Here is an 11778-nt window from a genome sequence, read left to right as displayed (position 1 = left end):
GTTAGTTCCTGTTGTTGTTCCACCTACAGGGTTGCAGCCCCCTTCAGGTACTTGGGTACTTTCTCTTGTTTTGCTTTGTTTTTATCGCTTGTTTTTGTTTCTATGACAGGGTCTCTATGTAGCTTTGGTTTACTTGGAACTCTCAAGTAGACCAGGCTGACCTCAAACTCTATAGAGATCTGCTTGCCTTTGATTTCTGAATGCTGGGGGAAATTGCACGCACTACCATTATTGCTGTCTGTCTGTCTGTCAGCCTGTCTGTCTGTCTGGCTAGACAAGGTTTCTAATTGGCCTGAAACTTGTCAACTAAACTGAGCTGTCTGTCTTGCCCTCATATCTCTCTGGATTTCCCAAAGGGGAGGAAAGGTGTCACTTCACCATTAACCCTCAGCTGGAATAACACAGAGACACGTGGTACTGTACCATAACACCCAGCTGGAACAACTCCAGTCTCACTTCCATCCCCATGCTGTTCATGCCACAGCGCCTGGATCCCCACTACACAGTGGGAACTCACTCCACACAGCCATCTCTCTAACCACCTCTAAAGAAGCCTGTGGCAAGACTACTGGGCCTATGACAGGTTCAGGTAGCTTCAGGCTGGGGACAGCGTCTACCTACAGTGTCCCAACAACCTGATTGTGATCTCCCTTGATTGCCATTCCCTTCCTTGGGGGCTGAGAGAAGAATTAATGCTATTTAATTCATGAACAGTATGGGGATGGAAGTGAGGCTGGAGTTGTTTCAGCTGGGTGTTATGGTACAGTACCATGTGTCTCTGTGTTATTCCAGCTGAGGGTTAATGGTGAAGTGGTGCCTTTCCTTCCCTTTGGGAAATCCAGAAGGATACTCATGCATAGTTTCTCAGCTGGTTGAGCTGGGACCTCACCATGGATGACAGGTCCATGGCTCTTTCCCCATGGTGTTTGGCTCAGCCTCTTTCTGGGCACTCACCTTCAATACAGCTGTTATATTTTTCAGTGAATGTCATCATTCCCTTTCATTGACATTTGGCTTTACTGCCTGTATGTTTTTCCATTAGATATTACCAGGGCTGTGCAGGATATTACAGCAGCTAAACCGAGACAGAAGTCCCTCCCCAAGAGCCTTCCGAAAAGAAAGGAGACTATAGCTCAAGATAAAGTGGACGAAACTCTGGAAGATGCACCGTTAAAAACTCTGCAGGAGTCAAAGGCACTGCAGGTGGAACCGAAGGCAGAAGGTGACTCTCAGCCGGGAGCAGGGGGAGGACATGGAGTAAATCCCACACAAGAAGGGGGTCCTGAGGATGTGCCAGATGGGGGCCAGATAAGCAAAGCCTTTGGGAAACTGTGCAGAATAGTCAAAGAGAGAGTGAGCGGCCACAAAGAGCCCGAGCCCGAGCCGCCTGCAGATCTTTTCACCAAAGGACGGCATATACTCGTCACAGGGGAGTCTAGTTTTGTTGACCCCAAGTTCTACTCCTCCTCCATCCCAGCTAGAGGTGGGGTGGTGATTTCCATTGAGGAAGACTCTATGCATCATGATGGCCACGTGGAGCCCTCTCCTGGAGAGCCCGTGCCACCTGTGGAGAATGGACAGGGCGTTCCCCATGGCAGGGAAGGTGACCGCTCAAACCATCAGCAGGGTACAGACAGGAATGGGATATGGGCCAAGGAACCAAAAGACCTGGAGGAAGAAGATGATGACGGCAAGAAGGAAGCTGAGGGGAGCAGGAGACCCTGTCCTGTGATCATACCTGGTCCTGATGAACCATCTACATCCCATTCACAAACGTCCGGGTCCAATCAGGGTGGACCAGCGGGGCCTGGGAGTAAGTGCGGTAGCCTGCTGGCAAAGGGCCCTTCAAAGGCTCTGTCTATTAAGAAGGTGGAGGTGGTGGAGTCCATTGAGAAGATTTCAACAGAGAGTATTCAGACATATGAAGAGACTTCGGTAATTGTGGAGACTGTGATTGGAAAGACAAAGGGCAACAAGAAACTGGGAGAGAAGAGCTCGTCAGACGCCAGGGTTTGAAGGAGGAAAGTGTCGGGGCAGTGTGGGAGCAGGGCTGTGAGAGATTGGCTCCTGTTTGGATTAGATCATAGTTGACCTGTCAGGCATGGCCGATGATCTTCATTAAACTGCTTTCTTTCTGCTTGCACCATCTCCCTCGTGTAATTAATAGGGCCTTGGGTCAGCTGTGCTGAGGTCAAGGGTGATCTCTTGTTGGTCAGCACACCATCCCCTTTCAGGTGTGCTCTTCAGCATGTTTTGTCATTGTTGGTCTTTGAGACAGGGTCTCTCTGTGTAGCAGTCTTTCCTTGAGCTTTTGAGCCATCTGGCCCAGCCTCGGAACTGTGGGGATTACAGGCGCGAGCCGCCTTACCGGACTCAGCCTGCTGCATAGATTCATTAAAACCTCAGATGCTGCCTTGGTTTCACACAGACAACAGCTTAGTTAATGACAACGGGCTGTTCATCCCAGTCCAAGCACAAGCGTGTTCATGTGGCTGAGGGTTTTGTGAGACATGGATGAATAAGAAGTTTCTAAGTCTGGGAACCCTGACTTAGAAAAAAGCTGGTCCTGGAGAGAGGGAGGGAGAGAGAGAGAGAGAGCGCATCTGTATATGCATACATGTATGTGTGAGTATACATCTGTGTGCAGTTCCACATGTGTGTATGCATGTATGTGGAGACCAGAGGACAGTGTTCAGGTGGCTTCTCACTGGATGGGAGTTTACCAGTTAGGATAGTCTGGGCTGTCCAGGAAGTCCCAGGGACTCACCTATCTTTGCTTCCCCAGCATGTACCACTGTGCCTGGCTTTCTCTGTAGGCGTTGGGTAACTGAACCAAGGCGTATGGTTGCGTAACTGAGTCATCTCTGCAGCCCCCACCCACCAAGCAAACACCTGAATGTAAAAAGGTTTTTTTGTAATATGATCTCAGGAAGAACCAGGGAGCAGAAAGGGAGTCAGGAAGCCAAGGCTGATGATGGGATGTCTGTCTCCAGGCAGGGCCAGCAGAGTTGAATTTCACGGAGCAACTTTGGGAGTATGATAGAGAAGGAAGTGAAGAGGTCACCCATCTTCTACACTACCAGCAATGCATGCATGTACACTAACACAACTGTATACACACACGAATATATGCATACATATATGTAAGAAGCTAGTGAATTAGTCTAACAGGAACTCTCAACTGACTATATATTACGTGCCAGACACTGTAAGGGCAGATTTTTTTTCAGATTTGTTTATGATTTCAATAGCATAGCCTTGTCACATCTGAGCATGCAAGCTTTTTTGTACAACCCCCCTCACTCATACATACACACTCATACATACACATACATGTGCACCCACACACACCATATATACACATCACATACATCCCCATACCACAGCACTTACACATGCATATACACTTGTTATGCCAAATTCTATCAAATAGAAAATATATCATCATGGATCTTTACAAAAAGTGTGTGTGTGTGTGTGTGTGTGTCTGGACATCAAACCCAGGACCTTGCACCTGACTGACTATACCTTCCGCCTATAGAAATGTCAGAACTGCCCGTGTGTGTCTGCTGTTCTATTAGCAGTCTAGAGCTAGACCTCTAACGTGTAACAATTAGAGTTATTTCTTCACTTGGATGCTCTGTAATACACAAGGGACAGCGAGTGATTGTGCCTAAGTTGATTGTTGTGTTGGCCTCAAAAGGACAAAACAAGCACCTGGCAAGGCAGCCACACACTGAGAGAAAGCTGTCAGGGTCACAGTGCCATTCGGGTTCTACTTTGTCAGGAACAACAGAAGACTAAACACAGTCACCTTTCATCCTGAGGTAGAGCCTTAAAGAGTCTTGTTCCGGATTCATTTGAGGCTTTGGTTTCAAGAAAGAAATATGCTTTTGTTGTTCCTTCTAAAAGATGAATGGAGAAGCCAGTCCATTCTGTAGTTTGAAATATTTATAACTTAAAAGCTTAAGAGAGAATGATGTGAGCCGCTGGCTGGACCCTGGGATGCAGGACCATGGGCCCATGTGTCTATTATATTAGACGTTAACAGCCACCGAAAAGCCTTTCTTTTCCCCACTAAGCCTTTTTTATTGTCCAGACTGTGTGTTCAGTGAATATTCTTCTACAAAAAGGCAGGGGGTATCATTTTGGAATGAAAGGTCATTTTTATATTATATTTAATCATCCAGGAAAAGTAGATTGGGAGTCTGTCCTGACAGGCTTTGTAAAGACTGTGGGGGAGGGGAGCAGGTGTGACCCTGTTGCTCTGGTGTGGGAAAGAAGAAGAGTACAGAGGCGGACAGAACTGCATGGGAAAACTGGACACGGTGCTATGAAGGAAGTGGAGGGCGTGGCTTCTGGACATTGCCATGAGGGATGCTCATGGGGTGGGCTTCTGGGGTGACTGGTGCTGTCTACTCGGGATTGAAGCGTGAAGAGAAGCCCCTGTGGGCAATAGGACCAGTGATCTGAAGGATAAAATGGGGCTTAGATCCGAGGGAAGAGCATTCCAGGAAGAGATAAAATATTAAGTGCAAAGGCCCTGGTGCCCAAAAGGACTGTTTCAATGAAACTTTCAGGGGTAATAATAGAAGAAGAGGTCAGGGTGGGAGGCAGAGACCAGATGAGCCCCATTTCCTGGCGGGCTGTCTCAGCCTGAAAGCGGGGACCGTGGTGCCAAAGTGAAGATGGCCTCAGTGGGCACTTGGACATATAACTGAGCTCCTGGCCTCAACTACCCTAGGAGCCCTGTGGCCAGCCTCACTTGCTCGAGTTGTTGGCTCTGCTGTCTGTGGCCTCTGCTTGCTCTTTTTTTTTTTTCCTGGAAAGCTTCAGAATTGGTTTATTTTCTTGGCCCTTCTCAAGATCTCTAAATCTTTTATTTTCCTTGCTTATTGGTAAGGATGGGGACTCAGACATACCCCTCCCCCTAGTGTCCAGCACAGGGTCTTCATCTCTTTTCTCACTCTTTCTTGGGAGTGAGAGATTCAATATTGTCTGGTCCCCATGGCAGTTCTCACCCCAGTCAGGCTCCAAGCATCCCAGGTAACCCCCGTCATGGCTATTTGTACCACCTCCCTGTGGTCCTGGCTCATGTCCGCACTCACAGGTCTCAAGTCTGGCTGCAAGCACGTAGGCCTTAGGGTATCCCCATGGCAGAAGGTGTTTCATCCACACACGGAGCAGTCTGGGGGTTCTGTGGAGTTCTGCTTCTGGGGTTGTCCTTAGCCAAGGATGGACAGGACCCAGAGTGGGAGACCTCAATCTTCTCCTCTCGTGGAACAACGGAGGCACATGCAACATAATCTCTCAGAAGCTGAGGATGAGTTTGAGCCCAGCCACCCAGGAGGAAACCCTGGCTGTCAGCGGCCCTTCATTGACCCCCCTGCTTTCCTGTTTTACTTCCTTCTCGACATAGACGCTTCTTTCCCATTAAGCTGCTTGCTCTTGAACCCTGTTCTCAGGGTTGGCTTCTGGGAAAATCCAGCATAAGATGCTGATTGACATTGGCCGCCCTTCCTTTCCCAGACACACTATCAGTCAAGATATTCTGCCTTCACTGGCCTGGGCTGGGTGAGCCTCCCAGTCTTGACCCATAAGACTCTCTCACTGAAATCAGGCCAAAGGACCTAGATTGGCTGTGTTCCAGCCTTCCTCTAACGCAGCGCTCTCAGCCTGTGGGTTGTGACCCCTTTGGGGATGAGATGACTCTTCCACAGGGGTCACCTAAGACTACCAGAAAACACAGATATTTACATTATGATTCATGATAGTGGCCAAATTACAGTTATGAAGTAGCAACAAAAATAGTCTTAGGTTTGGGGGTCATGGCAACATGAGGAACTAAATTAAATGGTTGCAGCATTAGGAAGGTTGAGAACCTCTGCTGTAATGAATGTGGTCTTGTGAGATCACTCCCCGATTCCCACTCTGTATCCGGACTCTCTGTGACCTCTGACCTTCACTAGGAGACTTTTGGCTAAGTTCTTCAGGCTTTACTTCCAGGAGTGCCACCATATACATTTTGTTTCATGAGCTAAAGTTGGTTTCTTTTGTGCAACCCCAAAGGTCCTAAAACTAACTGCTAGTTAGTTTAGAGTCAGGATCAATGGAGAACCAGAGAGGTTTGAATTCTGTTGGCTTTCATCCAAAGTAGATGCTAAATAAGGTCTGGGCCCTGGTGGCTTGCTGAAGCCATGATGGCAGCTCAGTGTGCTGGCTCAGGAACTTGTCCCCTAGTCCCAATCCTCCCTTTTCTCTGGGATCACCAGGCTGGGATTCTCCAAACCACCCTCGTTCAGGCCTTGCCAGCTGTGCTCCGTTAGAGGAGAGTGGGAAAGAGTGCCCTGGTACAGGAGGGAGAAATCTCACCCTGTGCTGTGTGCTTACTGTGAATGTCCACACCACCCTGGTAACGTTTCTGCTATCGTCTAAGTGTCCCAGTGCCCTCACATTCACACTTCCAAAGTGCAGCTAAAGGAGCAAGGCTCACGGATGAGATTAATACTCTTAGTCAATGCAGTAGGTGAAGTTAAGTTAGAAGCTGCTGTCTGAAAACCAGGAAGCAGACCTTCGCTGAACCCTTAGATCTGCCATTGTCTCCAACCTGGACTCCAGGTCCTGGTCCTGTGGGTGGCCGGGGAGCAGTGGCTGTTCTCAGCATGCTCCTGGCCTATGGCGTTCCGCTCTGGTGGCCTGAACAGATGAGTCCAGCTTCTTCACCCTGTTCCCTTGTGGAGCTGCAGCTGAGTCTGGATTTCAGTTGCTTCAGCATTTGCATAAATCAACCTGATTTCAGTGACCTTAGAGGTACCCATATTAACCTGTTTAGCCCTCCTCAGAGGTCTGGGGGGCACAAGGGACATTAATTCTAGCCTCTCCTATGTATACCTGAGTTCGTTGTCTAACACCACCCTGACCCACATGGGCTTCCTGCACAGGTTGAAAGCCATGTGTCCTCAAAAGGCCTCTAAGCATCACTCGCCCTCTGTTTCTAGTGGGAACCCAATTTCAGGGACTCAGGGATGCTGTGCAAATGCTCTACCAGTGAACAGTAGTCCCAGTTCTTGTGCATAGTTTTATAAGGTAAAAATGGTAAAGGTTCATGTTTAAGGAACATCAGCTAACCTGAGGGAAAACTGAGGGCCCAACCCTTAACTCAGATGACCACTTGTTATGTCCACACCTGTGTGTGTGTGTATGTGTGTGTGTGTGTGTGTGTGTGTGTGTGTGTGTGTGTACCGCCACTGGAGTTGATTCCAGCTTCCCTCTGCTCAGGCACAGGCTACCATCTTTAAGGCCTTGTGTATGGGTTTATACTCATTTCCTGGAAATACAGAGGAGACAGGCCCAGGCACCTCCTTAGAGACTCGACGGCTGGGGCTCCCACATATCTTACACCCCTCAAGCCACCCTACTTAATGTTTTCTTTGGTCTTTTGAATCCACTAACAATTCTTTTGCCCAGTTTCTGATACTATATTGTCACATTCTCTCTGTTAAACGTGTCCTTCTGGTTTCTGTTTCCTGAGGGCTGAAGGGGTGGGGCATGTGATAAGGAAAGGATGTGTCAAGCAGGGTACATCAATGGACCGGCTACCACTATGGGCAAATTGACTCCATCCTGTTGGGGACCTCTTAAGAGACCGTCTAGAAAATCTTCAAGTTGTTCCAGCAGAAGGTGAGGAAGCTGAGATCTTACATCATCAGTTCCCATCCTCCTCTAATTGAGGGTAACCCTTGGGCATTGACACCTCACTACTCTGGCCTGCTCCAAGTAGGCCTACTATGTTTCTGCGGTTGGTGAATACTGCAAGCAGATGGTATATATGGTATATATGACTTTTGGTATGTATGGAAACTGCTCAAGGGTCTTCCTAATGGGCCAAGGAGCTACACTGGTAGGATTGGCAATTTTCTTCCCCAAAGGGCTGGGGAGATGGTTCAGTTAGGGAAGTATTTCCTGCACAAGCCTGAGAACCTGAGGTCTACCCCTGGCACCTACTTAAACACATCCAGATGTGTTGAGACATGCCTGTAACCCTAGATCCAGGGAGACAGACACAGGAGGCTCTCTGGACCTTGTTGGCCTGCCAGTTGAGCTCCAGGCTCAAGTGAGACACCATGTCTCAAAGATCAAGGTGGAGAGCAGCTGAGGAAGGTGCCTGTCATTAGCCTCTGGCCTCCAAAGACACACATGTACCCATGAAGATGCACGCACACCCACCCCCCACCCCCCCACAGACACACAGTATCTCTTATCATTACTCAACCCCGCTGTTGTAATCCAGCACCGACAGAACAAAGACAAGCAGGCATGCGCTTCCAACATAACTGTACTTACAAATACAGGCAGTGCCTGGATTTGCTCCATGGCTATAGCATACTGCTTTCCTGACAGGAATGCACCCACAGGGCCTGCCACTACCTCAGCTTAGGCCATCGGAAGGTGATTCTGCCCTGCATCTACACCTTTGCTGGAAAAATTCCGTGTACTTGCTCCCTTGGCTTGAAACCTACAGGGGAGGATCTTGAATTAACTATTACAATCATATTTATCCTAAAACTTTTTCTGTCATAGATTTGTGGTTGGGGCATATTGGTGAATGAAGTAACTGTAAAGCTCATGCTATTTGACACACTCATGACAAAGAGCATCATTAGGCACAAATGCCTCCATTTCCCCAGGTTTGTACGGTAGCAACTAAATGCCACAAAAACAAACAAAAAAAGCCAGACTGATGCTGAATACACAAGTAAACAATAGGACTTTTGAGTCCAAATGGATACAAAATTTTTAAAAATGTAAATAAATAAATAAAAGGACTTTCGAGTTGAGATTGATTTCTAGGGCAATTGCTCCATGGTATTGGTGCCCTTAGCAGGCACACTTGCTTCTTTGCTTACATGTAGGCATCCTGTGGCCACATTGCCTACCTGTCACCTGTGGGCATGGGACCACAAGGGAAAATGGGAATAGTTCATGGACTGTCCTTTTGGTGTCTCTCTCAACTTCCCAAGAATATTAACTTCATCTTCAGGGATACCCAGGGATCCAGATGAAAAGCTCTTTCTACTGCAGATGAGCCCACAGATGAGATGATAAGGCAGTGGGTAAGACACCCCAAGCTGGGATGGGAAGGCCCATGCCTCAGAAGGTTCCTTGGTCTATAAATAGGTGACAGGTGGCGTAGGATCTAGGGGAGCGGCAGCTTCGTTGTTGGGCTGCCCTGACCGCTGAACTCCGTGGGTTGGAATTTCTAACTGCCTTTCACCCTGCCCTTGTCCTAACCCAATCAGACTGAAAATTAGTTCAGCAACACAAAGCCTTTACCTCTCTGGCTGAGTTAGCAGGCCAGACTGGAGAATTCACCTCCCAATCAGATTTTGCTTCATTTTTTCTTAGAAATCTGACATTATTTTTTAGTTTTTTTTTTTTTTTTTTTTTTTTTTTAATTAAAGGAACAGGATTAACTAAATGAATTAGAGTCTAGAGGGGAACTCCCCTTCCCTCACTTACTGGCTCATCTGCGGTAGAAAGAGCTTTTCTTCTGGATCTAGGTGTATGTATCTCTGAAGATGCAGTTAATATTCTTGGGAAGTGGAGGGAGACACCAGAAGACTGAGAGTGGACGTGGGGTGGGGCCGCTGGCAGCTGATGGATTCAGTGCATCTAGGCCTGGCCCACCCAGTCTACTGGGCCCTGGTCTCAAGAGACTTCCATTTTTCAGACACTGGGGTTCTCCTGTGTGCTAGTTGGTCTCTGCCAGGTTCTGCCAGCCTGTCTCTCCATGCATTTAAGTCCCTATAGGCTGAATGTCCTTTCTACCACCTTCTCTATCAGCCCACCCTCTTTAGGGGCAGAGAATCACTTTACTGGATACAACCGAATCGTCTGCACTGGCTCATGAGACATGTGCTGGTGTTATTATTTTAAGCTCATATCCACTCTTCCTAATCTTTGTGGTTTTATTTTTTATTTTTCAAACATATTAGATGCTTGCATCTATAAACACTCTGGATACAAAATCAACACATCTAATTTAGTGTTTCTCTTTCTATCTTAATATGTAAAGTACACAGTTATATGGTTTTACACTGTGTATTTTCCATACACTCACTTGAATTAATGAATGTGTCCACTGTGTGGAAAACCATCATTAATTTATAATGACATGTGTAATGGAGGCACAGAGTAATAGCTCTATAAGAATTTTTAAAAATGGGACTAGAGAGATGGTGCAACTGGTAAGAGCACTTGTTGCTCCTGCTGAGGACACAGGTTCAATTCCCAGCATCCATATGGTAGCTTACAACCGTCTGTAACTCCAGTTCCAAGGGACCCAATAGGCATACAGGTAGAATGTGCATAAAGTAAAACAAATAAAAAAGTGAGCAAAGAGAAAACACTATACTCACACAGACACACAGATACACACACACACAGACACCAACCCCCCCTTAATCTTTAGTGTATCAATGCCTGAACAAATTTACTGGCTTATAATGTTTCAATGTCACAAGACCAAATTTTGGGCCTTGTATCCTTTCACATGTGATTTTAGTCATAGGCTCACTTGAAGTTTTAATAATCGAGTGTAATAAAAATAGGATCAGAGAGCATTATAATTGGTTTACAATGAGTTACTTTGAAACAATATTTGGAATAACAGAGGGTCACATCGGGGTGAGGTACAATTAGTTTGCAATAATGCACTGCACCATCCATGCGGAGAGTTCACTGTATCAAGCAGAATTAAAAACTTGTTTTCCAGGAATACCAGGCCCCACGAGAGGGGGTCTAAGGCCCACTGAGATCCCATGGGATGCCTTATATTTCCCAGTTGTCTGGTGTTCATGTAGGTTCATTGACAAGAACTGGTTGGTGCTGAGGGCAGAGTGTCCGCACATCTCCTGACAGAGGGGAGGGTGAAAAGATGCGTGGTGACTTCAGCAACCCTATGTTCAGACCACTGATGGAGATCTGCAGCTTTGGAGAGTTACCCAAACCCACATTTGAACTCATGGCAATGACAAATAAACCTTTGCATTAAGCCACTAAGATCCTGAGTCTGTTATTGTAGTATAAATTAATCTAGCTTAGTGTGTTCTAGAATCATGTTTCTAAAAGTATATTTATTTATTTATTTATTTATATTTTGAAACAGGGTCTCTCTATAAGCCCTGGCTGTCTTTGAACTCACTATGTAGACCAGGCTGGTGTCAATCTCACCAAGATCTGCCTGTCTCTGCCTTGCAAATATTGGGATTAAAGGCAGGTGCCATCATACCTGGTCTAAAAAGTTTTTGATCATGGTCTACAACAAGACATACATACACTTTACATCATGTGCCAGTGTACATGCTCAGGTGGGAAGAAAGACAGATGCACGCCTGCACACACACACACACACACACACACACACACACACACACACACACGCACCTCAGGAGCAGGTACAGTACTAAATATACATGACTGACCTGTTCTTTCTTGTTAAGAGTTCTGGTATTGACTACCTACACTGAATTTACAGCCCACTACCGAGGTTGGTAACTGAAGTCTCAGAAATGCCGCTGTTGGCCATAATTTACTCATGACTTATCTGCGAATTGCACATCTATCATGCATATTTACTAAAGCAGGCTTTTAAGATCTGTTTTGGCTCCAACACTGGGTGGAAGTGTTTTTTATATAAGATACAGCACATCCCACATATCTTCCAGAAGGTATGTTTTATTGTTGAGCCTCCTAATTTACAACATATATTTTTAAATT

At 46.6% G+C, this 11778-nt stretch overlaps 1 protein-coding gene across 2 annotated transcripts in view; it reads left to right on the top strand.

The window, feature by feature from the left end:
- The window catches only part of Bfsp1 (beaded filament structural protein 1), a 37244-nt gene extending 35098 nt beyond the window's left edge, over window positions 1-2146 (top strand). For both annotated transcript variants that reach the window (XM_021194464.1, XM_021194463.1), the window contains exon 8: window positions 1043-2146. In XM_021194464.1, the coding sequence (XP_021050123.1) occupies window positions 1043-2016 (974 nt within the window). In that variant the 3' untranslated portion in view covers window positions 2017-2146. The remainder of the gene's footprint in view (window positions 1-1042) is intronic.
- Window positions 2147-11778: the final 9632 nt, after the last annotated feature.

This window comes from Mus pahari, chromosome 3 (assembly GCF_900095145.1).
Source record: "Mus pahari chromosome 3, PAHARI_EIJ_v1.1, whole genome shotgun sequence".
Taxonomy (NCBI): Eukaryota; Metazoa; Chordata; class Mammalia; order Rodentia; family Muridae; genus Mus; species Mus pahari.
The sequence above is the reverse complement of the archived record's forward strand: the minus strand, read 5'-3'. Positions and strand labels throughout refer to the sequence as shown.